Consider the following 26,190-nt stretch of genomic DNA (forward strand, 5'->3'; position numbering starts at 1 on the left):
ATGGAACACAAGCCCTCCACCTGGTGAAATGTGAATTTAGAAGTGAATTCTCATTGCTTCTTCAGCTCCAAATGCTATTCACACTGGGGTTCGCTCCACAACCAGGATGTGACTGTGTGTGTGCTGAGCCCACACACAGGAATTTTCTTGTACAATTCAAAACTGAATCTTATATTTACTTAAGACTTGCTTTTTTTTTTTTTTTTTTGTCTATGAAATCAGCAGTTCGGTATATTTAGCATCAGTCTTAAGTTAGACTGTGAAATAAGTCTTTGGGGGAAGGAAGTGTCCGTATGGTTTTCTAAGTAATTTAAGAAACAGGAAAACATAAAAAAAACTGATTGTCCGTGATTAAACCTCATCCTTTCATTCTCATCTTCCTGTATAGTTAACTCAATTGTCAGCCAGAAAGAAACAGGCTATTGCACAGGGTTGTAAAATATCTGAGTGGGCCTTGAATGTTGGCTGTTGGATGACCTTCTTAACATTGAACAAACAATGGGAGGGTTTAATAAATAGCAGCTATGTGTTTATTATGTTTTCCTTCCCTGTGCAGGAATAATCAAGCTGGGGAGGTGGAACCCTCTCCCCCTCAGTTATGTGACAGATGCGCCTGACGCGACAGTGGCCGACATGCTGCAAGATGTCTATCACGTCGTGACGTTGAAAATCCAATTACAAAGGTGGGTGTCTCTGAACATCTGCCCTTCCTTACTCTCGGAGCTGCTCCGTCGATCATAGACTCACTGCGGAGATCAGCTCATCCTGTCTTTGTTAATTTCTTGACATTGGATGAAATGAAAAGAAAAAAAAAAAAAAGAATAAGAGGAGGGGAAGAGGGCCCTTTACCAGGCATCTTTATAGTCCACATTCCAACTGTTTTATGTTTTGTTTTCAGAAGCAGTGAAGTGGTAACCTAGGGGGAGCTTGATAAATCATTAAAAATCTGCAGCCCGTAAAGGGGCACTTTCCAAAGCCCCTACTTTAATGAGTCCTCTGGTTAAATGCTTAGTACATAATACTTGAAGAATCAACACCTCTGCTGTTTCAGGCTTGTGTTTGAGGGGTGAGTTGGGTGCTGGGTAGCCTGCTTACCCAGAGGGTGCTGGCAATGGACGTCTTTTGCTTTCCTCTCTGGTAGCCTGCAGAAGTTCTGGGAATGGTTCCTTTTTTTCAGATACAGCACTCAGGACAAAGTATACAGCTAAGGAATCTAGAAGTTCTCTGCAGTACCTTGTGTTGTAAAGTGCCTGCAAGTCATATCTCTTTTATTGTCCTTTCCTCTACAGGTTTTGAATTTACCCCCTTTCAGAGAATTTGCACTTTAATAGGGACCTACCTACCATTCCTGTCCTTGTCTAGGAATACTTTAATGTCTTTAGTTATTTTTTGGTTAGGTAAGTGACATCTCTAGATTGTTCTGTAAGGGTTAAGGGTGAAAGTGAAAGTAGACCTTCAAATCTGATGAAGCTTATGTTACATTTAACCTTACGAATGTCCAATAATTAAATTTAAGTTGCAGAAGTTTGTAATCACACTGCCATGCCATTTCTATCAGCAGGTTGGAAAAATCATATTTTTAAAAATTGGCATTTCTTTATCTCCAAAATGACTGTTTTTCTCAGGCTAGTGTGATAGCCAACTGAAAGAGGCCATGATGGGCTCTGCTGAGGCCCTAGAGAAGCAGTTTTACTCCCTTTCCCTCATTTCGAGTCCAGGTCCACCCTGTTCTCTGACGGATCTCCTTATGCTTACAGGACGGGCGGTGACTGCGGTACTCTGCACTATTAGGGTTTGCGTGTCATTCATTCTTCCTCTGTTTTCCAGTTGTTCGAAGTTGGAAGACTTGCCTGCAGAGCAGTGGAACCACGCCACGGTCCGCAATGCCTTAAAGGAATTGCTTAAAGAGATGAACCAGAGCACATTAGCCAAAGAATGCCCTCTCTCCCAGGTCAGTGTCCTCAGAACGGATGGAGCAGCCATGGGTGTGCTGTCTAGCAGGAGGGGCACTCCCGCTCAGATGATTGTCTTTATATTCACGTTACATCGTGGTGTTCAGTCGCCCAGTCGTGGCCAACTCTTTGTGATCCCACGGACTACAGCATGCCAGGCCTCCCTGTCCCTCACCATCTCCCAGAGTTTGTCCAAGTTCATGTTCATTGCATTGGTGATGCTGTCCAGCCTTCTCATCCTCTGATGCCCTCTTCTGCTCTCAGTCTTTCCCAGTATCAGGAACTTTTCCGATGAGTCCCTGCTGGCTCAGCTGGTAAAGAATCCACCTGCAATGCAGGAGACCCCAGTTTGATTTCTGGGTCAGAAAGTTCCCCTGGAGAAGGGATGGGCTATCCACTCCAGTATTCTTGGGCTTCCCTGGTGGCTCAGACAGTAAAGAATCTGCCTGCAATGCAGGAGACCTCGGTTTGATCCCTGGGTTGGGAAGATCCCCTAGAGGATGACACTACATCTTAGGTGGGCAAAAATATGGAGATGTGGTACTTTTTGTTGTAGAGGAGAACTTATCGCTTACTAGAGCTCTGATGTAGTAGGAGTCACATTAAAACATTTTACACTCACTCTTTAACTTCTCATACATGCTATAGGAGGGGGGTATCAATATTTCTATATTATAGATCAAGAAAACAAGGCTTAGAGGCACTTTACCTGCCTAAGCTTACTCAGCTGGTTAATTGCAACTCCAGTTGAGACCTCCCTTGCCAAAGCTCAGGCTCCAAATTACATTTCTTGGTCAATGAAATGGGTCAGCCATGTCAAATACATCTTAATTTGTTTATATTTTTTCATTGAGCCTTTTCTGGGTCTAGCAGAGAGAGATGATCTTTGCATCATATATGTTTTATAGAGATTTTGTAGTGAGTTCAGTGTGTAAAAATGCACTGTGAGAAAAAGTGGTACCCTTTCTTTAATGAACTGATCATAAGCTATAACAAGTCACAAAAGTAAGAGATCGAGAGGATGAAAGGGAGGGATGCAGAGAAAGGGCTCCTGTTTCTGTTTGTGTTCATGGGTGAGGGCACCACTTTTTCTAATGATAAGATGTTTTAGTGGCTATAGGAGTGGCTTAGAACAGCTGTGAAGTGAACTCAGGTTGACATTATTTAAAGCTATGAATGGAAATCCATTTTCTGGTGTGAGTTGCTACACTTGATTTAAGAGAGTAGGCTGACTGCATGTCTGTCAAGTTCAAGGGGTGATAACAAGAACAATGGAAACTTGATATGTCCTGAGCTGTGTTCTAGGATAACAGTCTTTGGGGGAAGTAGCAAGCCTAGTGGTTAAGAGTCTGCATTGAGAATCAGTCAGATCTGGGTTCATGTCTTGGCCTATAAGCCTTTGTGACCTCATCTGTTTCTTTGTGAGTAGAACCAGGAGAGTAATAGTTCTAAGTCATATAATAAGGAGTAATGGGATAAATCACATAAATCCTTGGCCTAGTACTGGCATACACTGACTCTCCATAAATAGTACCAGCTGTTATTATTGAGACATGATATTGTTGGTGTGAACTTAATATTTTTTATATGTGTCTTGGAGAGTGTTTTGGAATAGATCCTCTGAGACAAAGCCTGCTATTAATATCTTTGCTTCCCAAAAAATCAAGACAGCAGGCACCTGAGTGATTGGTAGATGGAAATGGACACCAGTGTTTTTTGACCATCAGTCATGTCCCTGCTTCTGTGCTCACAGCTTTCAGAGGCCATTTCAGTGCCTCCCTGTTGGTATGTTTTGTCTAGCTCTTTGTGACCTTTTGGAGTCACACCAGGCTCCTCTGTCTATGGGATTTTTCAGGCAACAATGCTGGAGTGGGTTGCATTTCCTCCTCCAGGGGATGTACATAGGGTTAAAGCTTGTTGCTAGAATTTTTATTTATTCCAATGTGATTACTTACGAAGTTCTAAAATATATATATTTTTAATTATTCTGATCACATATAGGGACTGGATAAAGAACAATTTAGAAAAACAGTTCAGTCATTTGTCCTAAACTTTACAGTTAGTCACAGTTAATTTTCTCTTGGATTTACTTGAAAGTCAAATTGGGCTTTGCCTAGAGGTAGACAAATTTGTAACTTAATATCACCAATTTGGAATTTTATCCAGGGTTTTTGAGGCCTGCAGGAATTTGGTCAGTATTGATCTGCTGTGATTATTTGCTTTGGTTATAGCTGTAAGATGTGACTAGAGAGACAGCCTGTATGGAAGGAATGCACGTGAGGAGCTGAGAGCCCTGAGCTCTGCTCTTTCTCTCTTTTTTTTTTCCTGGCTGAGCCACGTGGCTTTGTGGGATTGAACCTGGGCCCCAGGCAGTGAAAGGACCATGTCCTAACCATTGGTCTGCCAGGGAATTCTTGAACCTCAGTTCTTTTGTGATCCTGGGCAAGCCTGTCCACTCTCAGAGCCTCATTAACCTCGTCTGTAAACTGGGCATGATTGTGTCCACATATGACATGTAATTTTCAGGGTTGTCTTGAGCTTCGAATGAGAACATCTTGACCCTTGCTGTAAAAATGCTTTTGCTCCCCCATTTTCTCTTCTCATTGCTTGCCCAGCGAGTTGCCCAAGCTCAAAAATTTCTTTTCTGTCACTCTCATAGTAGATACTATGGGTTCCACCACCTCCATATTAAAATCTTTCTCCTTTGTGCCATTGCCTTGTTTAGACTTTCATCACCCCTCTGTGATATATTTTAAGTCATCCTGCGTCATAATCTTTCTTCTGGCACCTGCTTCTCCATCACTAGCCTTGTATCATTTCCTTGTCTATAAGCCTCCCGCGGCTCCCCCTGCTCAGCCTGTCGGAAGAGCAGACTGAACAGCCTGGTGCACTGGGAAGATGACAGACACTGGCCTGATCTCTATCACCTTCCTCCCGATACCTACATCTACTCAGTGCTTAGATGTATGCAATGGAAACGTTTAACATGGCTCAAATGTCCCCAAAATATTCCCAAGGGGTGGGAACAACCAAACTTCCACCCTCTCCTCCTTTCCTCTACTCCATGCACCTATGTTTTTGGTATTTTTAAAATTTCCGTGGAAGCCTCTTTACCTGTTCAGTTAGCAAGCTCCCCTGTCTGCACGAGACCAGTCCTCAAGGGAGATGAGCCGTGTTCCCCCCCGCGCACGACGCTGGTGGCCTGGGAGCCCTCGGCCGGCGCTGCCTCACGTGTGCTGTGGGATGTCTCTCGGCTAGCATGCCCTACTCTCTTCTGCTTGATGAAATCTTTCAAATATCAGCTGGGAAGTCACTTCTGGTGAAGAACCCTGACCTCCTGATTAGAGTAGCTGCTTCTGCTTTTGGTAACCTTTTGGACACACCCCTGTCAGAGCACTTATCACGGCCTCCTGTCAGTGTTATCTGCCAGTTCTCATCACTTAATGGACTGCCTCACAATAGCAGAAGCCATCTCTTACCTGTTATCTCGGCGTTCTCAGCATTCAGCACAGAGTGTATCTTGCATGTAGTTGTTACTCTAATGCAGGAGTTTTAAACTTTGGCCCAAGTAAGCTTTGGGGTTGGATGTTCTTTGCGGTTGGGGAATGACCTGTGATCCTGTGTATTGTCGGGTGTTTAGCAGCATCCTTGACCTCTACATACTAGATGCCAATAATGTTCCCCACCCAGAGCCAGCCGGAATGTCTCGGCATTGCAGATGTCCTTTGAAGGGGGGAAGATGAGAGCCACTGCTCTAATGTGTTTAATTAATTTAATATTAAAATGTTTTAGAAAGCTTTATAAAATATAAAGTTTTATTATTTTTACAGTGTTCTTGGCAGCTCTAAAATGTTTTGAATGAGAAACAATGAATATAGTACTTTGGTGGTTGATGCCCACGGAACATTTTCAATCAAACGGGGGCTCTTTTCTATTGCTTAGGTATGGGGGATATTTGATTTAGGCTTCTGGTACGTTGTGTGATTTTGGAAAACATCACTGGAGTAGTCCTTCTCGGCCAGCAAGGGCACCATAGTATGCGTGTCTGCATTAATCCTATGGCTGTTAGTCTGAAACATTTCGGATTATTTACTTAAATTGCATAGCTGGATTGGATTTCACTGTGGAGAAAAGCTCCCTCATTTTGTTGGTGGTTACCATAGAATATGGAGAAGGCAATGGCACCCCACTCCAGTACTCTTGCCTGGAAAATCCCATGGACGGAGGAGCCTGGTGGGCTGCAGTCCATGGGGTGGCTAAGAGTCGGACACGACTGAGCGACCTCAGTTTTCACTTTCATGCATCGGAGAGGGACATGGCAACCCACTCCAGTGTTCTTACCTGGAGAATCCCAGGGATGGGGGAGCCTGGTGGGCTGCCGTCTATGCGGTTGCACAGAGTCGGACAGGGCTGAAGCGACTTAGGAGCAGTAACCATAGAATAGGTGAATATATTTTTATTCAACCTGTGTAGTGTGAAAAAGAATGAATTTTTGTTTATAGAAGGTAAAACAGAAATTTTAAAATGTATTTTACCAGCTTGAAGGGAGTCCCAGTTAAGAGTCAGGTACTTTACAAAGGATTGGGGGTATAGTGGTGGAGATGAGAGAGATGAAGCTTTCGGTCTAGGAAGAAGAGCACGGAGCACCCAATAGTGCTTCACAGAAGAACAGTAGATGATTGGGCTATTTAAAATATTCTCAGTTCACGAGTACAAGACTGGTTTTGAAATAATTCTCCCTCATTACCCCCAAGTCAGTCCATTTTAGGTATTTCCTCACTGAAGTTTGGCAGTTGCATAAAAGAATAATTCAGCGGCTAGTATATATTTTCTTGAATACCCCAGTGGTCTACATTTCAAAAGAGCAGCCTTGAGGGCAGAAGGAAAGAGTGGAAAAGTCCATAAAAGGGGCAACAATTGCAGGCTGAGGCATATATATTTAAAGACAGGGAAGTCGTGATTTAGCTGTTCTCTGTCTGGCCAGATGCTTAGAAAGTATAGGTTATGTTTGTGTGTCTGTGTATTTATTTTTGATTTCACCTTTCAAAATATGTTTAAGTGCTGACAGCCTCTTCCTTTTCCTCTGATGTCCTCCTGAGTCACCACTTTCAGCCTCTTCCACCAGCCCCATTGTCTGTCCCAAGCATCCTAATTTACTGTACCTTAGGCCTAGGTCTCCCTTGTTAAATGGTCTCTAACTGTTACAGTTTGAAAACATTATGAACATGTCTTTCTGTGGCTTACTAATTTTTTACTCAAGGAAAAGTTAAAAGACAAAACCCCAGATCCTTAGGGTTTTAACCCATTAAAATAAAAAGATCTAACAGTACCCACCTTAACCACCTCATAGGTTATTAAGATGATCGAATGGAAGGACAGTGTGCAAATGCCCCCTCCTCCCTTCCTAACATTATCTCTGCAACACTACACGTGCTTAAAACTTTCTTCGTGTATGTGGTAAAAATACATAACATGAAGTTTATCATTTTAACAATTTTTAAATTTATAATTTTTAAGTTTACAATCCAGTATCATTAACTACATTTACATGTCGTACAATCATAACCCCCACCCCCATCTATTTTCAAAACTTTTTATCACTCCAGATGAAAGTTCTGTAAATATTAAGCAATAATTGCCTATTCTTCTCTCTTCTAACAGCCCCTGGTTACCTCTGTTCTATTTTCTGTCCCTATGAATTTACTTACTCTAGATGTCTCATAAAATTAGAATCATAGAATATTTGTCCTTTTATCTTGGCTTATTTCACTTAGCGTATAGACATATTTTTAAAGCAGCTCTGTCCCATGCCCCTAGTTGAGGTTTTATTGCCAAATATTTGAGGAACAAGATGACTGGTAGAAGTTACCGAACTGTGAAAATGTTATAGTATTATGGTGGTGTTTATGTAGTCTTCTAGAGACTTAGATTGTAGGATAATGATTTGTGTCATTCTAAGCAAGTCTTGCCCATTTGAGGGGTCATTAAAGGACCAACTTAAATTGCAATATGCCAAAATAATCAGGCAATGACGTCAAACAGCCAAATGAGTCAATAGAAAATAACAAATTGATCATGCGCTCATCTATAGACTAGTGACTGATCAAGTGCCTGGATCGGTATTGTCTTAACCAGTTGCCAGCTGTCCGTTTCATTTAATCTTAAATTCACGTATGTCCTGTGTTAACCAGGTATTGACTGTCCCTTTCAGTTATTATCATGCAAAGTTGTATTAGTTCTTGTCCAACCTCATGAATCTTGTTGATGGGGACGCACAAATGACAACTTCAAAGTAATGCCCAGTGGGTGATTGGGATGATGTCTGAGCAATGACCTCATGGAGGGAAGAAAGCTGACATTCACTGGCTCCATATCTTGTGTGCTAGGCCTTCTACACAGATCTTCTGTCTGAGTCCTTCCAGCCTCAGGGGCTAGTATCCATATTTTACTCTCACAGGTGAGGGTGCCCCTTCAGACAAGCAAGCCCTTCCACAGTCTTCTAGGCGAGGAGTTCTTGAATTGACTCATGTCAGACTCCACAGCCCAGAGGAAGTATTTCTATCAACTAGAATGGCAGGAAGTTTCCATTCTGATAGTATAACTCAGAAATGGTGATGGAAAAGGATGTTAGAAGGCTGACAAATAGCATTAATTTTTCATGATAAAGTAATTCCTCAAAATCATTTTTCCCCTATACTGTACCTTCCTGGTAGCTCAGACAGTAAAGAATCTACCTGCAGTACAGGAGGCCCGGGTTCAACCCCTGGGTCAGCAGAGCCCCTGGAGAAGGGAATGGCAACCCTCTCTAGTATTCTTGCCAGGAGAATCCCATGGACAGAGGAGCCTGGTGGGCTACAGTCCATCAGATCACAAAGAGCTGGACACGACTGAGTGACTAACGCTTTCACTTTCACTTCATATCCTTAACTGAAGTATTATTATGATCTCATGTTTAATAGTTATTTAGCATATCACAAAACATAATAAGGCTGAAAACAAGCAAGCAATGCATATGCCATTCATTTCCTGCTCTTTCCTCTGTGCTAAGGTAGAAAGGATGGTCCTGAGATGTCAGCTTGCCCCCATCTCTTGCTCTGACATGGCATTCATTCTCACCAATGGATCATGTAACCATCACTTTGGTTTTAAAATGTTCTTTTTAACAGTGAGTGTATTATGTATCTGCAGCTTAAGCTACTCTTAGTATAAGGTTGCTATTCAAACTAATCTCACTAAGCCAAAGGGAAGGTGGTGAAAAATACCCAATTATTTTATCTTTCTTTTTTTTGGGAGGGAGGAAAAGGCAATGCTCAGATCTCTGTCTTTCCCAGTATATTGTACAAATCATCTTAACCTGTGTTTACTGTTTTGCTTTTCCTATTAAGTTTTAAATTACCTTTAGGTCCCTTAACTTCCTCTGATTCTTAGTTAGCTCATTAACTAACTCGTTAATTAGCTCATAGCTCATTAACTAGCTCATTAATTCCTTAGTTAGCTCATATAAAGGCCTGAAACTTTTTGTTTCCTTTTTGTCACCTTGTTTCTCGCTTTGTCTAAAGAATTGGTTGCAGTATCCACTTTGGGCTTGTGTTCACTGATGGAGATGGTGGTGAAGATTCCCCTTGAAACAGTGTGGCCTAGTGGGAGTGTCTCTGTGCTGCTCCCTGCTGCTACTTGACTTTGAACAAGCTGATGCTTTATTCTGAGTTTCTGGGTCCTTAGTCTGAAAAATGGATCCGTACTTAAAATGATAGGTGACATCTCTTTTCTGGGATAGTCAAAAACAAACAAGTGAGTTTAAAATTTGTCTCCAGAAGCTAAAAGAAAATTTGTTTTTCTTAGTTGTATAATTTCTACTTAGCTGTAATAAGTATTAATAATAAGACCATAATGTTCTCTTGCAGTTGCCTTAGAGCAATTTCAAATTAGTTAGTAAACTTTGCAGTAAGTAATTCTGGTATATTTTGAATTCTCTTATTTTATTAAAAAATGACTTCCAAATATAAGTGGCAGAGGTGTCAAGAGTGGCTGCAAAATAAGGGATTTTAATCCCTCATCTATGTTCTTTATATTTAAAATTTCATGATTGATTACAAAGAAGTCCACAACTTTCAAAAATTTTTCTGTAGTTAGGAAGATGTGTTAAACCTTTCTATTTATTTCAATACATAATATTTTTCATGAATAGCTTGTCTACAATCCCTGTCTGTGTGCTGTTGTGGTTGTAAGTATCTGAGGGGGCTGCCTCAGTTGCCCATCACACACATCTTCCTCCTTCCTTTCTCACTATCCCCCACCATGCAAAGTGAAGCACGTTTATTAAATGCAAAGTCAGTTTATTATTATTAGTCATTTAGTATTAGTCTGTTTAATTATATTTCATTTTGATTTTAGTTGCTAAGTCATGTTCAGCTCCATGGGACACCATGGACTGTAGTCCACCATGCGTCTCTGTCCGTGGGATTCCCCAAGCAAGAACACTGGAGTGGGTTGCTGTTTCTTTTGCCAGGAAATGTTCCCAACCCGGGGACTGAGCCTGGGTCTCCTGAATTGCAGGCAGTCTGTCTCCTGCACTGCAGGCACTTTTCTTTACCAATTGAGTTACTAGGAAAGCCCTCTATTTAATTATAATATAAATATTAATATTTAATGAAACATAGTCCCCTACTTTGTGTTAAAAATAACAGCACGCACATCTTTTGGGTTATTCATATTAGTATTGCTTTATGTTAACATGAATACTCAGAAGTTGGTTGTATTCTGGATTGAAAAAGTGGACTCAGATCTTGTTCATTTGTCAAAAAACTGTGGGTATTCTAAAAGTCCAATTGTATGGTTGCTCTCAAATGATTGGAAAACATAAAAGAGCAATGTAGACTACAAAATTATATACATATTTTTAAAAGCAGTGAATGGAAATTAGATGTTTTTTGGCAGGGTGGTAGGTGGGAGAGATTTTAATCATTACTCATCCCATTTTGCAGCAACTATATCTCAACAGGTCCAAGATGCTGTTGATTGTAAGATGCATCCCGATTTCAGTGATATTAAAGTAGTGTCATCCCTTGGTATCCTAGGAGATTGGTTCCAGGACCCCCTTGCAGATACCCAGGTTCTCAGATCTTTAAATAACATGTATAGAATGATGTAGTATTTGCATATACCCAGTGCACATGCTCCTATATACTTTAAGTCATCTCTAGATTAAATGCTATGTTCATAGGTGCACACTGAATGTGCTGCATTATGCACAGAAAATTCAAGTTTTGCTTTTTGGAACATTCTGGAATTTTTTTCCCCAATATTTTCAATCTATAGTTTGGATGCCTGGATGCAGAACCCATGGATACTGAGGGATGACTGTATGATGAAATATGGTAAATAAAAATTCTCTGTGCCCCAGGGCTGCTGGAGAACACTCTTCCTTGTAAAGTAAAAGTCATGTGCTTTCTCTACATTATCCCCTTTCAATTTTGTTTATAATAAATTGTTTTGATGTTTTAAATATAAATTGACACCAACAAACTTTAAGATGACCTTGTAGTATGTGTCTAGAGTATTCCAGTGAGGTCTAGTGATGCAGACAATGGCAATGAGAATATAACAATCTAATTTAGGGTTATAGAATGTTTATAATTGAAACTGGACTAATAAGATATAACATGATCTTTCATCTACAATATCCTCAAGAAATACCTCTTCTGTTTTTAAAGCTCTCTCAGGTTGAATTATAAAGATTTGTATCAGTAGAGCTACTTTAAGGGTCAACTAAGTGTAAAGAACTGCAGAGAATTAGTTTGAATAAAAGGTGCCGCAAATTTGAAAAGACCTTTCTGGTGACTAAAGTTTCTCATTATATAGGAAACTTTTTATTTTACCCAATTCCTTTGCTCAGTTCCTAGCTTGAACCTATTTTTTTGTTCTGTGGTTTGTAGAGCTGGAAACTCATAATGATACAGGGAAGAGAACAAGCCTGACTGAATCTCAGGGCAGCCAAACACTTTTTTTTTTCTATTATCTTTTAATTATTATTATTGTTTTAGTATATAAGTATCAGATGTATAGCATTTACTGTTTGACCTCTGTGTACTCCGCAAAGTGATCACTGCCACAGGTCTAATTACCATCTATCACCATACAGTTGAGCTCCTTCACCAGTTTCACCCACCCTGCAACTCTCTTCCTCTCTGCTAACCGCCGATCTGATATCTGTATCTCTGAGCTTATTTTGTTTGTTTTAGTTTTTAGATTCCATATGAGTGAAATAATACAGCATTTGCGTCTCTCTGATTTATTTCACTGAACAAAATACCTGCACAGTCCATTCATGTTTTTGCAAATGAGAGGCTTTAATTCTTTTTTAATGACTGAGTAATATTCCACATTTGCCAACTCCTCCTTTTTAAATGAGTGTGAGCCCAACTCTAGTATAAGACCATATTTTATGAAACCAATAGAAGCCCTGATATTCATTTTCTTACCACATCACTTCAGTTCAGTCGCTTAGTCGTGTCTGACTCTTTGCGACCCCATGGACTGCAGCACACCAGGCCACCCTGTCCATCACCAACTCCCGGAGTTCACCCAGACTCATGTCCACTGAGTCAGTGATGCCATCCAACCATCTCATCCTCTGTCGTCCCCTTCTCCTCCCACCTTTAGTCTTTCCCAGCATCAGGGTCTTTTCCTGTGAGTCAGTTCTTCACATCAGGTGGCCAAAGTATTGGAGTTTCAGCTTCAGCATCAGCCCTTCCAATGAACACCCAGGACTGATTTCCTTTAGGATAGACTGGTTGGATCTCCTTGCAGTCCAAGGGACTCTCAAGAGTCTTCTCTAACACCACAGTTCAAAAGCATCAATTCTTCAGTGCTCGGCTTTCTTTATAGTCCAACTCTCACATCCATACATGACCACTGCGAAAACCATAGATGGTTTTTGACTAGATGGACCTTTGTTGGCAAAGTAATGTCTCTGTTTTTTAATATGCTGTCTAGGTTGGTCATAACTTTCCTTCTAAGGAGTAAGTGTCTTTTAACTTCATGGCCGCAGTCACCATCTGCAGTGATTTGGAGCCCCCCAAAATAAAGTCAGCCACTGTTTCCACTCTTTCCCTGTCTATTTGCTATGAAGTGATGGGACCAGATGCCATGATCTTAGTTTTCTGAATGTTGAGCTTTAAGCCAACTTTTTCACTCTCTTCTTTCACTTTCATCAAGAGGCTCTTTAGTTCTTCTTCACTTTGTGCCGTAAGGGTGGTGTCATCTGCATATCTGAGGTTATTGATATTTCTCCTAGCAATCTTGATTCCAGCTTGTGCTTCATCCAGCCCAGCATTTTTCATGATGTACTCTGCATAGAAGTTAAATAAGCAGGGTGACAATATACAGCCTTGTTTGACATACTCCTTTTCCTATTTGGAACCAGTCTGTTGTTCCATGTCCTGTTCTGACTGTTGCTTCCTGACCTGCCTACAGATTTATCAAGAGGCAGGTCAGGTGGTCTGGTATTCCCATCTCTTGAAGGATTTTCCACAGTTTGTTGTGACTCGCACAGTCAAAGGCTTTGGCATAGTCAATAAAGCAGAAACAGATGTTTTTCTGAAACTCTCTTGCTTTTTCGATGATCCAGCGGATGTTGGCAATTTGATCTCTGGCTCCTCTGCTTTTTCTAAAACCAGCTTGAACCAGCAGAGGTTCATGGTTCACTTATTACTGAAACCTGGGTTGGAGAATTTTGAGTATTACTTTGCTAACGTGTGAGATGAGTGCAATTGTGTGGTAGTTTGAGCATTCTTTGGGATTGCCTTTCTTTGGGATTGGAATGAAAACTGACCTTTTCCAGTCCTGGGGCCAGTGCTGAGTTTTCCAAATTTGCTGGCATATTGAGTGCAGCACTTTCACAGCATCATCTTTAGTATTTGAAATAACTCAACTGGAATTCCATCACCTCCACTAGCTTTGTTCGTAGTGATGCTTCCTAAGGCCTGCTTGACTTCACATTCCAGGATGTCTGGCTCTAGGTGAGTGATCACACCATCATGATTATATGGGTCATGAAGGTCTTTTTTGTACAGTTCTTCTGTGTATTCTTGCCATCTCTTCTTAATATCTTCTGTCTGTTAGGTCCATACCATTTCTGTCCTTTATTGAGCCCATCTTTGCATGAAATGTTCCCTTGGTATCTCTAATTTTCTTGAAGAGATCACTAATCCTTCCCATTCTATTGTTTTCCTCTATTTCTTTGCACTGATCACTGAGGATGGCTTTCTTATCTCTCCTTGCTATTCTTTGGAACTCTGCGTTCAAATGGGTATATCTTTCCTTTTCTCCTTTGCTTTTCACTTCTCTCCTTTTCACAGCTATTTGTAAGTCCTCCTCAGACAGCCATTTTGCTTTTTTGCATTTCTTTTTCTTGGGGATGGTCTTAATCCCTGTCTCCTGTACAGTTTCACAAACCTCTGTCCATAGTTTCTCAGGCACTCTGTCTATCAGATCTAGTCCCTTAAATCTATTTCTCATTCTCACTGTATAATCAAAAGGGATTTGATTTAGGTCATACCTGAATGGTCTAGTGGTTTTCCCTACTTCAATTTAAGTCTGAATTTGGCAATAAGGAGTTCATGATCTGAGCCACAGTCAGCTCCTGGTCTTGATTTTGCTGACTGTGTAGCGTTTCTCCATCTTTGGCTGCAAAGAATGTAATCAATCTGATTTCAGTGTTGACCATCTGGTGATGTCCATGTGTAGAGTCTTCTCTTGTGTTGTTGGAAGAGGGTGTTTGCCATGACCAGTGCGTTCTCTTGGCAGAACTCTCTCAGCCTTTGCCCTGCTTCATTCCGTACTCCAAGGCCAAAATTGCCTGTTAACTCCAGGTGTCTCTTGACTTCCTACTTTTGCATTCCAGTCCCCTATAATGAAAAGGACATCTTTTTTGGGTGTTAGTTCTAGAAGGTCTTGCAGGTCTTCATAGAACCGTTCAACTTCAGCTTCTTCAGTGTTACTGGTTGGGGCATAGACTTGGATTACAGTGATATTGAATGGTTTGCCTTGGAAACGAGCAGAGATCATTCTGTCGTTTTTGAGATTGCATCCAAGGACTGCATTTCAGACTCTTTTGTTGACTATGATGGCTACTCCATTTCTTCTAAGGGATTCCTGCCCACAGTAGTAGATATAATGGTCATCTGAGTTAAACTCACCCATTCCAGTCCATCTTAGTTTGCTGATTCCTAGAATGTTGATGTTCACTCTTGTCATCTCCTGTTTGACCACTTCCAATTTGCCTTGATTCATGGACCAAACATTCCAGGTTATAAAGAGCAATATTGCTCTTTACAGCATCGGACCTTGCTTCTATCACCAGTCATATCCACAACTGGGTATTGTTTTTGCTTTGGATCCATCCCTTCATTCTTTCTGGAGTTATTTCTCCACTGATCGCCAGTAGCATATTGGGCACCTACCGACCTGGGGAGTTCATCTTTCAGTGTCCTATCTTTTGCCTTTTCATACTGTTCATGGGGTTCTCAAGGCAAGAATACTGAAGTGGTTTGCCATTCCCTTCTCCAGTGGACCACATTCTGTCAGACGTCTCCACCATGACCCGTCCATCTTGGGTGGCCCCACAGAGCATGGCTTAGTTTCATTGAGTTAGACAAGGCTGTGGTCCTGTGATCAGATTGGCTAGTTGTCTGTGATTGTGGTTTCCGTCTGTCTGCCCTCTGCTGCCCTCCCAGTGCCTACCGTCTTAATGGGCTTTCTCTTACCATGAACGTGGGGTATCGCCTCTCAGCCAAATAGATTGACACTAGCCACTAAGACAGGAGTGTTAATGAAGATGCATCTGGAATAACGACAAAGTAGGGAGGCCAGGAAGTGGGAGAAATGTGGATCATTTGGGACCAGACTGATGTGGGTTTGTTTCCTGGTGTTATGGGCCAGGGAGAGTTGAGGGGCAGCTCCAGGCAGGACTTAAAACACTTTCCATTTTAATCAGCTTTCTAGGACACTTGGCAATAGAAGGTTTAGCTCTGACTCCTGCCATAGCTATATATCTTATGCTTTTCCAGAGGGTAAGATTCATGCAAACCACAAAGAAAGATGACAAGTACATCTGTAATTATTCACATACACTAGAGTGGCTGGTGCATCTGTTATTAGACTGCTTTCATGTTAAATTTTTCATTATTATGACATTTCAGTTTGGCATTTGAAAATTTCATCTTTGTCCCTTTTCATCTGTTACATTTTGGTGACTCAGATATCCCACATCAGAGCTGTGTTAGGCACAAGGAAAAAAAAAAAAGAGACATAGTCACTGTCCTCAAGGGTCTCACAGACTGGGACAGAGAGGAAAGCTTAGCCCAGAGAAGGAAGGAACTAGCCCAGCTAGCCAAGAGACTTCTCTACTCCTTGTTAATAAGACACAAAGCTAAACCGTGTCTCAGGAAGATTAGGGTTCCACTGATCCTCTAAGGTAGCATGCAAGGCTCGGAAGTTCTGCGATACACTCAGGTGATACTGGCTCTTTGTGTTTCCAGGGCTTGTGTTCAGAGCCTCAGATTAAAAGAGTTCTCTTTACTGTCTCCCCATAGAGAACAGAATTGTCATTTAGAAATCAGCAACTGCAGGCAGGACAGCCATCTGCTGTATAGAAAGAACCAAAGAGATTTCTGTGAATTGAATTAGGAATCCCCACTCCCCTCATCAGTACTGTGTAGTGATTAAAAAAGAGGGAGCCTGTGAGCTCAGAGAGGAAACTGTCTTATATGGGAGTCTATGTAGGACTGTCTACTGGTGTTTGAACTTCCTGGTAAATAAGTTGCCAATGCCTTGATTTATTGTTATCCTTTTTATCTTGACTACTTTGTCAAAATGCCATTAGAAGTTCTATGATTTCCTTCAACTGCTTCATATCTGGGGAAACCTTTTGTAAGAAAGATGAGATTTCAAGGCAGGATATAAAGCCTTCCATAGGTCTTTTGGATTTCTTGACTTGTTTATGTCCATTTGCTTTTAGACAGAATTTGCAGAAATAAAATCTGTGTGCAAAACATACACACATACTATTACAGTCATTCAGGTATAAGTTAACATCTGCCACGAATGTTGGTCCAAGCATGCCATATTGACTGAAAACGTATCTCTGTATGAAATTTAATTCAAGGTGTGCAGTTATAGGGCTTCCCTGGTGGCTCAGTGGTAAAGAAGCCTCCTGCCAATGCAGGAGACACGGGTTTGATCCCTGGGTCAGGAAGATTCCCTAGAGAAGGAAATGGCAACCCACTCCAGTATTCTTGCCTGGGACATCCCATGGAGAGAGGAATCTGGCGGGCTACAGTCCATGGGGTCACAAAAAGTCAGACACAACTTGGCAACTGAGCACACACGTGCAGTTCTAATTTTTAATTTTTCAGTGGTGAGTCAGGTTATGTTCCCCTTCTCTTTCCTTTTAACTGAACTTTCAAACAAATCAGTTAAGGGGTTGAGCTGAGGAGAGAAAGGAGTATGAAGAGCAAGAAGGAATCAGGTACTTGAGAACTCAGAAAGTTTGATGCATTTTTGGTTGAAACACAGTACAAGTGTTATGTTTAGTTTCCCCTGCTCTAAAATAGCACTGTTAATTTTTTCATTTGGTGAATTTTCACACAAGTGCTAATCACACGTTTCTATAAATTATATTAATTTAACTTATTTCCCTAAATGTTGTTCTGCAGTGTGTAGCACGGATGTTCTCAGATTCTTGGCTGTGTAAGCTTATTGCAGTTGGAAGCTGAACAGAAATATCTGAAAGGCATTATTTGGATTACAGATGCAGGAACATCTGATCTCACCTTTTGCTGGGGTTCCTAAATCACAATTGTTCTTTGCCTTTGCAGTCAGTCTGCATGTCCTGTCCCCTCTCTTTGACATTGTCCCCCAGTTACTTTTTTGGAGAAAGCACTGTCATCTACAAGTTATAAGGATAGTACATTTCGGTAATTGTGTTTAATAGTTTAGCTTGTAGGAGAATGACTTCTTCAAACTTAAAAGACAAAGGAGATTGGTGTAGACTATAATGTCCCCTTTCTTGTCCCTAAAAAGGAATACTCATATCAAAAATAACCGTTTTTTTTTTCTTTGCAGAGTATGATTTCATCCATTGTAAATAGCACATATTATGCCAACGTGTCAGCAACCAAGTGCCAGGAGTTTGGGAGATGGTATAAAAAGTACAAGAAGATTAAAGGTAAATTGGCTTATATTTTTGAAGCTGATTTTCAGTTTTTTAGGTCAAGGAATTGTTGACTCTTGGGAATTTATGCTGATTTAGATATAAATTTCTAATGAAAAATTTATATAATTTTTTCTAAAGGTAGGATTTTTTTTTAAATTGAAGAAATGTTGAGTTACAATATTGTGTTAGTTTCAGGGGTACAGCAAAGTGATTCAGTTTTTTTTCCAGATTCTTTTCCATTTTAGGTTATTAGCAAAAAGATATTGAATACAGTTCCCTGGGCTTTACAGTAAATCCTTGCTATTTGTTCTATATATAGTGGTGTCTGTCCGTTAATTCCTTGCTCCTAATTTATCTCCCCTCCCCCTTTGCCAACCACAAGTTTATTTTCTAAGTCTGTGAGTCTGTTTCTGTTTTGTAAATAAGTTCATTTGTATTATTATTATTTTTTTAGATTCAACAAAAAAAAAATGATAGCATAAGTCTGTCTGACTTCACTCAGTATGGTGATCTCTAGGTCCATCCATGTGGCTGCAATTGGCAATGTTTCATTCTTTTGTGGCAGAGTAATAATATTCTGTTGTGTGTAAATATCATATCTTCATGTTCATTCATTGATGGACCCTTCGGTTGCTTCCTTGTCTTGGTTGTTGTAAATAGTGCCGCTGTGAGCACTGGGGTACAAGATAGGATTCTCTTAATATTTTCATTAAGAGATCCAAACTGGCTCCCTTAAAACTAAGAAGGCATTAAAACTAAATTCTTAGCATAATGTATGAAGTTTATAGTTTTCACAAGAGAGGGGTGTGAAGGCTGAAATCTTTAAAAATATTTTGAAGTGGTATGTTTTACACAGGCATGTCTATTTTAAAAACTCAATCAATAAATCATTTTCATTAATTTATTAATGTAATTTAGAAGCAGTCATTCTAGGTTAAATTAGCACTTATAGTTTAAGTACCAGTTAGCAAACTGAAATGAATGTGTGGTATCAGGAGGTCTTTGATCAGAAGTGGAGTTTTGATATTGTGTTTATTTGGAGACAATTCCAAAACAGTGGTTAAAGCAAAGGGACTCTGTAGTCAGGAGAATTTGTATTCGGATCTTTGTCTTCTGTTTGCTAGCTGTGTGAGTTTGAATAAATTATTTAACTCTACCAAGAATCAGTTTCCTCATCTGAAAATTGGAAGTAATAAAAGTAAGTCGCAAAAGAAAAAAAGTAAGTCGCTAACTAGCTACAGGGACTAAATACCTTAATACTGGCACAAAGTAATCTCTTAATCATTGTTACATTATTTTAGTTGTTGTTTATTAATAGTAGTAGTTCTACTAGCAGTAATATATATGGAATTATATCTGGTACTGAATAAACAGTTCTTTTATAATCAGTATGATAAATGACATACTATTTAGGCCATCCAGCCCTTTAAATTAAACATCAATCATATTATGCCTTTGCAAATTGGTCAGTGTTGGAAAAATTCTATTCTTCCCACCCCAATTCAAAGGCTATCCAATTCAAATGCTACTAGCCCCTGAGGAAATTGGGGGAATTTGGGGGAACAGAACAGATTGGTGTTTGAGGGTCCTTCTAGGCCATATTTTGCATGACTATGATATTATCCGTTGCGCTTTATTTGGGTATTCAGAGCCTTGCTAGTGGTTTACTGCCCCTGTGGAGAGGGTTAAATGACAGTTTATGGTGGACAGGTAAATGTAAAGGAAGAATTTCTTTGTTTTTATTACCCTGCAAGTTTTCTCTAGGGAAACAGTATCAAAGTAATGCTTCTTGGCTGCTTTTGGGAGTTTGTTTACAAGCTTACCTTTTGAAGAAATGAACTTTATTTCTGTTGGTGGCACATTTCTGGTTTCAAAGGAATGAGAGCATTTTATGCTAAATATATAATTTGTAAGGAAAGTCAAGAGGTCGAACTACCCAGTAGAAATTAAGTTCACTGAAAATTCCATTAAGATCCGTTCCTTTTCAACATATTCTAAAATTCTTTAGACTTTCTAGTTTCCAGTTTGGGGACTTGCTTCAGAATGTTACTAATATTAACTCTTGTACAGGATAAGATGAATAACTCCTTGTTCTAAGACATGATTGTGTTGTTCGGAAGTGTTTCTTTTCTGTAAGTGTTGTCTCCAAGTTTTTCCTTTAAAATCAGGTTGTTAAAATGTTTGAAGAATATCCTCTTTGGCTAAAAAAATCAAAAGAATCATACTGCTTCAAGGTCATTTGTTAGATCTCATTTACTTGCTATTATAAGAGAAAGGAAGAGAATGTACATACTCTTTTAATAGTCTGGAGTATAATTCTAAATTCAGAAAGACTGGAAATTTCACTATAGTGTTCTCATAATTGCCACTGCAGAATCTGCGTGTGTGCATGTGTGTGTGTGTCTGTGGTATGTGTGTATGTGTGTTCACATACACATTAACACTTATGTCTTCTACTTTTCTCCTTTCGTTCTTAGAGATCCAGTTCTTCAAGCTCAATTTTTTCCTTCGAGATAGTAAATGCACAGTTAATTCTTTAAGTGCCATAAAAGCAGACTGAGGCCTTGATTTCGGGAGGTCAAGGATCCACACCTGAAGAGGCGGCCAGATGCTATGTACACATGCTATTCAAAGAGAGGGCGCTAGTCATTGCTGTTGAAAAGTGTGTGTGTGTATGTGTGTGTGTCAGTAGGAGGAGAAAAGGGAAGGTTAAGGTATGTGTGAAGTAAACACAAGCTGCCGTAAAACAGTTCAAGTGGTGTTGATTCATCAGCCAAGGGAGTGGGAGGAAAAACAAAGAATTCATGACAGGTAGAATGGTGTGCAGAAAATAAACACTCCAGAGAAGTGCATTTTATTAACCTTCAACCTTCAGAGAAAAGGAAGTGTTGGACCTATACAGGAACATTTCCACTGATAGAAGTTTTATGCTATGAATAGATGTCCCTGTGGGGGTTCCTATCTAGTAGAATCCATTACTCATGAGAAAGCAGTGATTTTGTTTGTGAAATTTCTGTTTGTGTCCATCCATTTTCAAAATGAAAAAACAAACAACAAAAAAAACCAAACCTGGAATTTCCAGCCTGGAGATAAAGTAGCCAAACCAGAATTCCACCTGAGACTGCCTCTGCTTAGTCGCTCATGGTGTCTGACTCTGTGCGACCCCGCGGACTGCAGCCCGCCAGGCTCCTCTGTCCATGGGCATTCTCCAGGCAAGCACACGAGTGGGGTGCGGTGCCCTCCTCTTCCTCAGAACCCAGAAACCAGTGTTCTCTGTCTTTTCTTGTGTCCCCACCCCTCCCTTGTTCCCATCCCACAGTTAACCAGCGTATGTGTATCATTGCTGATGCTCAGTGTAGAAGAAAATCTGAAGTTCCCTTACTGATGGCTCAAACTCAATGCACTCTACATTGTTAAATATGTTTCCTATTATCTCCTAATGTCTGTTTTAATAAAACAGTGGGAACTAAATGGTTGCTTCTTAATCAAAACCATGATTTCCTAAACATAAGCTATGTGATTCTGTTACAAATTGCCACATATAGATCTTGTAGGTCAAAATTTTTTTCTCTTCTCATAGAAGTAAATAAACAGTAAAATAATTACATACTTTGAAAGATCAAAGTAAATATGACTAAAACCTGGCAAAAATAAAAGTCTACTGAAAGGATTTGAAAAAAAAAAGATCAGATTGCAAATTCTATAGTTAATGCTTAAATAAATATGAGAAAAATGAATAATCAATAATTTGATATCATTAAAAACAGATGTGAAGACTATATACAAATAGAATTGTCTAAATTTTGAAGTAAACATTTTAATGTGCATTTTTTGAATTTGTTGTTATTATAGCTAAACGTTTACACTTACTCTTTAAAACGTCCTAAGTTGGTTTGGCTTAGCATGTTAACTTTATTTTCCCCAGTGATCATAGCAAAGCACATTCTGTTTACCTTTTTCCTTTAATTTCAAAGACAATCATAGTTGACACAGACGTATTTGAGTTAACATTAGTGTTAATTTAGGATAGATGGGGAGACAGTTTGTATACTATGGTTTTAAAGATCAGAACTATGAACATACTTCCCAGGAGTTTTTGATATTGAAGAAAATGAAGTGGGTGAATGGCATAGTTGCTTGCTTTAGATGGCATTTTTTTTATTGCTGTTCATCTCATACTGTAATTGCTTCTGGCCCAGCTTCTACAATGTAGAACTCATATAAACTCCCAGGTTTAAGGGGAAAAAAAGGTATACTTTGTGGAAAAGCAAAGCAAAACAAAAAGCGCAATATTAACAATTGTTTATGTAGGAATTTTAGTGTTGGACACAAGGTTAATCCACAGGGACCTAGAAGCATTCATGCTGTTAATTATTTTGAAGAATTCTAGGGGTTATATGAAATTTACCTATGAATTTTTCTTTCTTATGTGCTACACATTTTATTAAAACACCTAATTTTTTTAATCTAAGTCATCTTATGTATTAAATCTATTTAGACATAAACTTGCCCCATGATTTTTATGAAGGTAAGTGGCAATTATGTGCAATACTATTAGAAATTATGTTGTTCTGGCAATCTGCTTTCACAGGGGAGCTTATAAGAGTAAGAAAGTATGTTAACAAAGAATGGATGGTATATTTTAAATGTTCCCTAATTAAAAACTAATAAGTTAAAAGAAAATAACTTTATATTTAAAATGTTTTCCATCTGGCACCAAAAGCAAAGTGAACTATCATTTTTGGTCAGGTCAATCTCAAGTATTTAATATGTCACAAGAATTAAGGGGTCATTGAAAGTTTACACAAATCTAGTGGATCTCACAAAATTGTTTGTGTCATAAAATAATACCACTAGAATGAACAGACCTAACCAAACCCCATACTTTGGCTAGAAAGCAAAATTATCCCCATCACTTTCCTTTTCTCAATCATTGCTCAAGAACCTCTGATTGCTAGTTGTCTTAATTTTATTTGTTTATTTGAGCTTATTTTGCAAAATATTAAAAAGCTGGGAGAAATGAGGATTTTTAAAAACCAGTGTTACTTCCTCAAGCCTGGTTTATTCTAGTAATCAGTATTTTATCTGACCCTGTCTGATCTAGTCTTGCAAGATCAAACGTCCAGGCCAGCAAGCAGACAGTAAACAAAGCCCGTGAAGGGTTTCAGTAAACACAAAGATTAGATGTTGAATGAAAATTAAACTCCTTGAACTAGTCCTCTGTACTAAAGTGGTTAAGTGGGTTGTGATTAAAAGAAATAAGTAATTATGATCATTATAGCTGAAATGATATAATGTTACCACATTTAAAGCACCTCTTGTACCCAAAAATGATTGTGTCATTTACAAAGTGGCGCCTCGAAGTTGAATAGAGAAATGAGTGTCCTCTGACCTGGTTCCACAAGGCGGTCCTTGCTTAGCCATGGTGGTCAGGACAATGCCTTTAATCAACTGCCGGGACTTCTCCCTCTGCTGTTGTTTAGCTCTGATGAGGTCAAAGTAACTTAACTTTCGTCTACCTAATGCTTCTGAGTCATGAAAGAAATTTGCTTTCAGTTTTGAATCTAAATTAAGGTGTTTGGCAAGGAAGTTTGTCTGCCCTCTGCCTGTAGTATACCTTGCGTAAAATAATGACAACATCAAATCCTTGAATTTTATATGAATATTAGATTCATTGAATAGAAGCATCACTTCTGCAAACAAGCACTTTCCATCTTGCTGGTTTTCCTACATTTGAAAGAGCCTTGTGCGTTTACACTGGTGATCACTGATGTGCATTCACTGGTCACCTTACCCTCGCTGACCTTCAGATTAGGAGCTTGTTGGTAGTATCGCTAAGTGGAACAGTGGCACGTGGGAAATGCCATGGAACCTCACCTCCGATGTGGACTCATTTCTTAATTGGATTTTAAGAAGCTTATTCTAGCTGTACTGGTAGCTGTTTCTTTAGCCTGGACGTATTTATTCATAAATGTTTAAAGAACGAAAACAATCGTTTGTCAACAATGTGGTTTGTAGATGAAACCAACTTGCTATCTTCTCATACTTATACTGCTTATAAGCCATTTGGGTAGTAGCCACCACTGGTGGCTCAGACGATAAAGAATCCTCCTTTAGTCTGGGAGACCTGGGTTTGATCCCTGGTTTGGGAAGATCTCGTGGAGGAGCGCATGGCAACCCACTCCAGTGTTCTTGCCTGGAGAATTCTATGGACAGGGGAGCTCATGAGGTCGCAAAGAGTTGGACTTGACTGAGTGACTAAGCACAGCACAGCAGAAGCCATTTAAAAACATATGTTAAAACAGAATGGAAGGAGGAAAAGGACCTACTTTTCTAACCTCTTCATTTTTCCATCTATGAATCTATCCATTGCAGTTTGAAAGAATTATAAGACATGGTTCCTGGTTTTAAAAAGCCTATATTCTCTATGAAATAATTAATAATATAACATCTTTTATTATCATTCAGAAAGAAGTCGTCTACCTGGCAGGATTTTAAGTAGGGATCATTATATAGTCCTCTGCAAGAAAGTTACAGTCACAATTAGATGATTAATTTTGATTAAATGTTTAGTGAATGTCTCTACTATAGCCCATATTCAATGCTAGAAGCAGAGAGACATTCAGAAACACGTAAGATATGGTTCCTACCTCTAGTTGTGTTGCCTCATCCTAGCGGGGAGGAGACCCTGTAAGTGTATCTGGCAGATATATAGCAGTGATATAAACTAGTGCAGTGGTAACACAGAAGAAGGTCCATAAATTACACCTGCTGGGTGTCAGGTTTGGTTGGGGGTAAGGGATAATTAAAAAAGAAGTAGCACATGAGTTAAACCTTAGGACAAACAGAGCTTTTCTCCGAGAGGACAAGGAGAAGGAAGAACCTTTCAGGAAGCTGCAGTTCATCAGTGTAGGTGCAGAGGTGCGCAAGAGCATCGTGTGTTTAGGAAATTACGGGCGGTTGTCCAATGTGTCTAGAATGGCAGGGCATTTATCATGATCCTGTGAATATAGCATGCCCGGAATGGCTAAGGTTTTTGATTGGTGAAAAGGATAAGCTAGAGCATGGCTGGATGAGGGACTGACGGTGGCACCAGGCGTTGGTGAAAGAGCAGAAATGTTTGGGACTTGGCTGTGAGAAGCTTTTGTGTTACCGTGGTGCAAAATGAAGTTGGAAAGCTAGTGAACACATCTTAGGGCACTCTGAAAGCCCAGCTGAGACATTCTGAGAATCACTGAAAGTTTTTCAGCAATGAAGTGAAATAATGATCATGATAATGACAGTTAAAAAAAGTCTTCTAGAAGCCATCTGAAACCAGGGTATGGATGTGAATGTGTCTGGCAGGAGGGGAGGCAAATGAGAGGAAGGGGCTGGCGTGCACACTCTGGAGAATCCAGGCAAGCTAGAATCTACTGCAGTAACACACGGAAGTAAAGATGTGAGGGAGGTAGGGCTGTGGCTTTGGTGGCAGAAATGGGAAAGAGAGAGGTGACTGATTCACTATGTCAGTGGGAAGAGAAAGGAAAATCAAAGTAGAGTCCAAGGTTTTGAGCTTAAGTGACCCTTGGATGGTTTTGACAGAAACGTGATGCTATAAACTGAGAGGAAGTTGCTGGTGCTTCAGAGAATTGGTGAGCTAGTGAGAAATACCCATTGGGCTGTTAAGGTGCAGAGCCAGCTTACCAAAAGACAGGCTAGAGAATGGATTCTGTAGCCAGTTTTTTGGATATAATAGTTAAAATGATACCAAAGGAGGATTCTCTGAAGGAGAGAGTTAGAACAAGCAGGGATTGGAAGCTTTGAGGCATAAAAGGGCCAGGGGTTAGAAGACATGATTAGAGAGAAAGTGAGGCTTCATGGAAGTCAAGGGAAGATGGGTTACCAGTGGAGAAATGTTATCAAGGGGGACAGGGGCAAGAGGAGGAGAAGAGGAGATTGGAAGCCCTTGTTGTTGTTTAGTCACTTAGTTGTGGCCAACTCTTTTGTGACCCCCATGGACTGTAGCCCTCCAGGCTCCTCTGT

At 39.9% G+C, this 26,190-nt stretch overlaps 1 protein-coding gene across 4 annotated transcripts in view; it reads left to right on the forward strand.

Annotated features, from left to right (window-relative positions):
• SATB2 (SATB homeobox 2) overlaps window positions 1–26,190 on the forward strand; it is a 212,439-nt gene that overhangs the window by 94,884 nt on the left and 91,365 nt on the right. For all 4 annotated transcript variants that reach the window (XM_043910475.1, XM_043910474.1, XM_043910473.1 and 1 more), the window contains 3 exons: window positions 557–683; window positions 1,828–1,951; window positions 18,078–18,180. In XM_043910475.1, coding sequence (XP_043766410.1) covers window positions 557–683; window positions 1,828–1,951; window positions 18,078–18,180 — 354 coding nt within the window. The remainder of the gene's footprint in view (window positions 1–556; window positions 684–1,827; window positions 1,952–18,077; window positions 18,181–26,190) is intronic.

This window comes from Cervus elaphus, chromosome 8 (genome assembly GCF_910594005.1).
Source record: "Cervus elaphus chromosome 8, mCerEla1.1, whole genome shotgun sequence".
In the NCBI taxonomy this organism is placed as follows: Eukaryota; Metazoa; Chordata; class Mammalia; order Artiodactyla; family Cervidae; genus Cervus; species Cervus elaphus.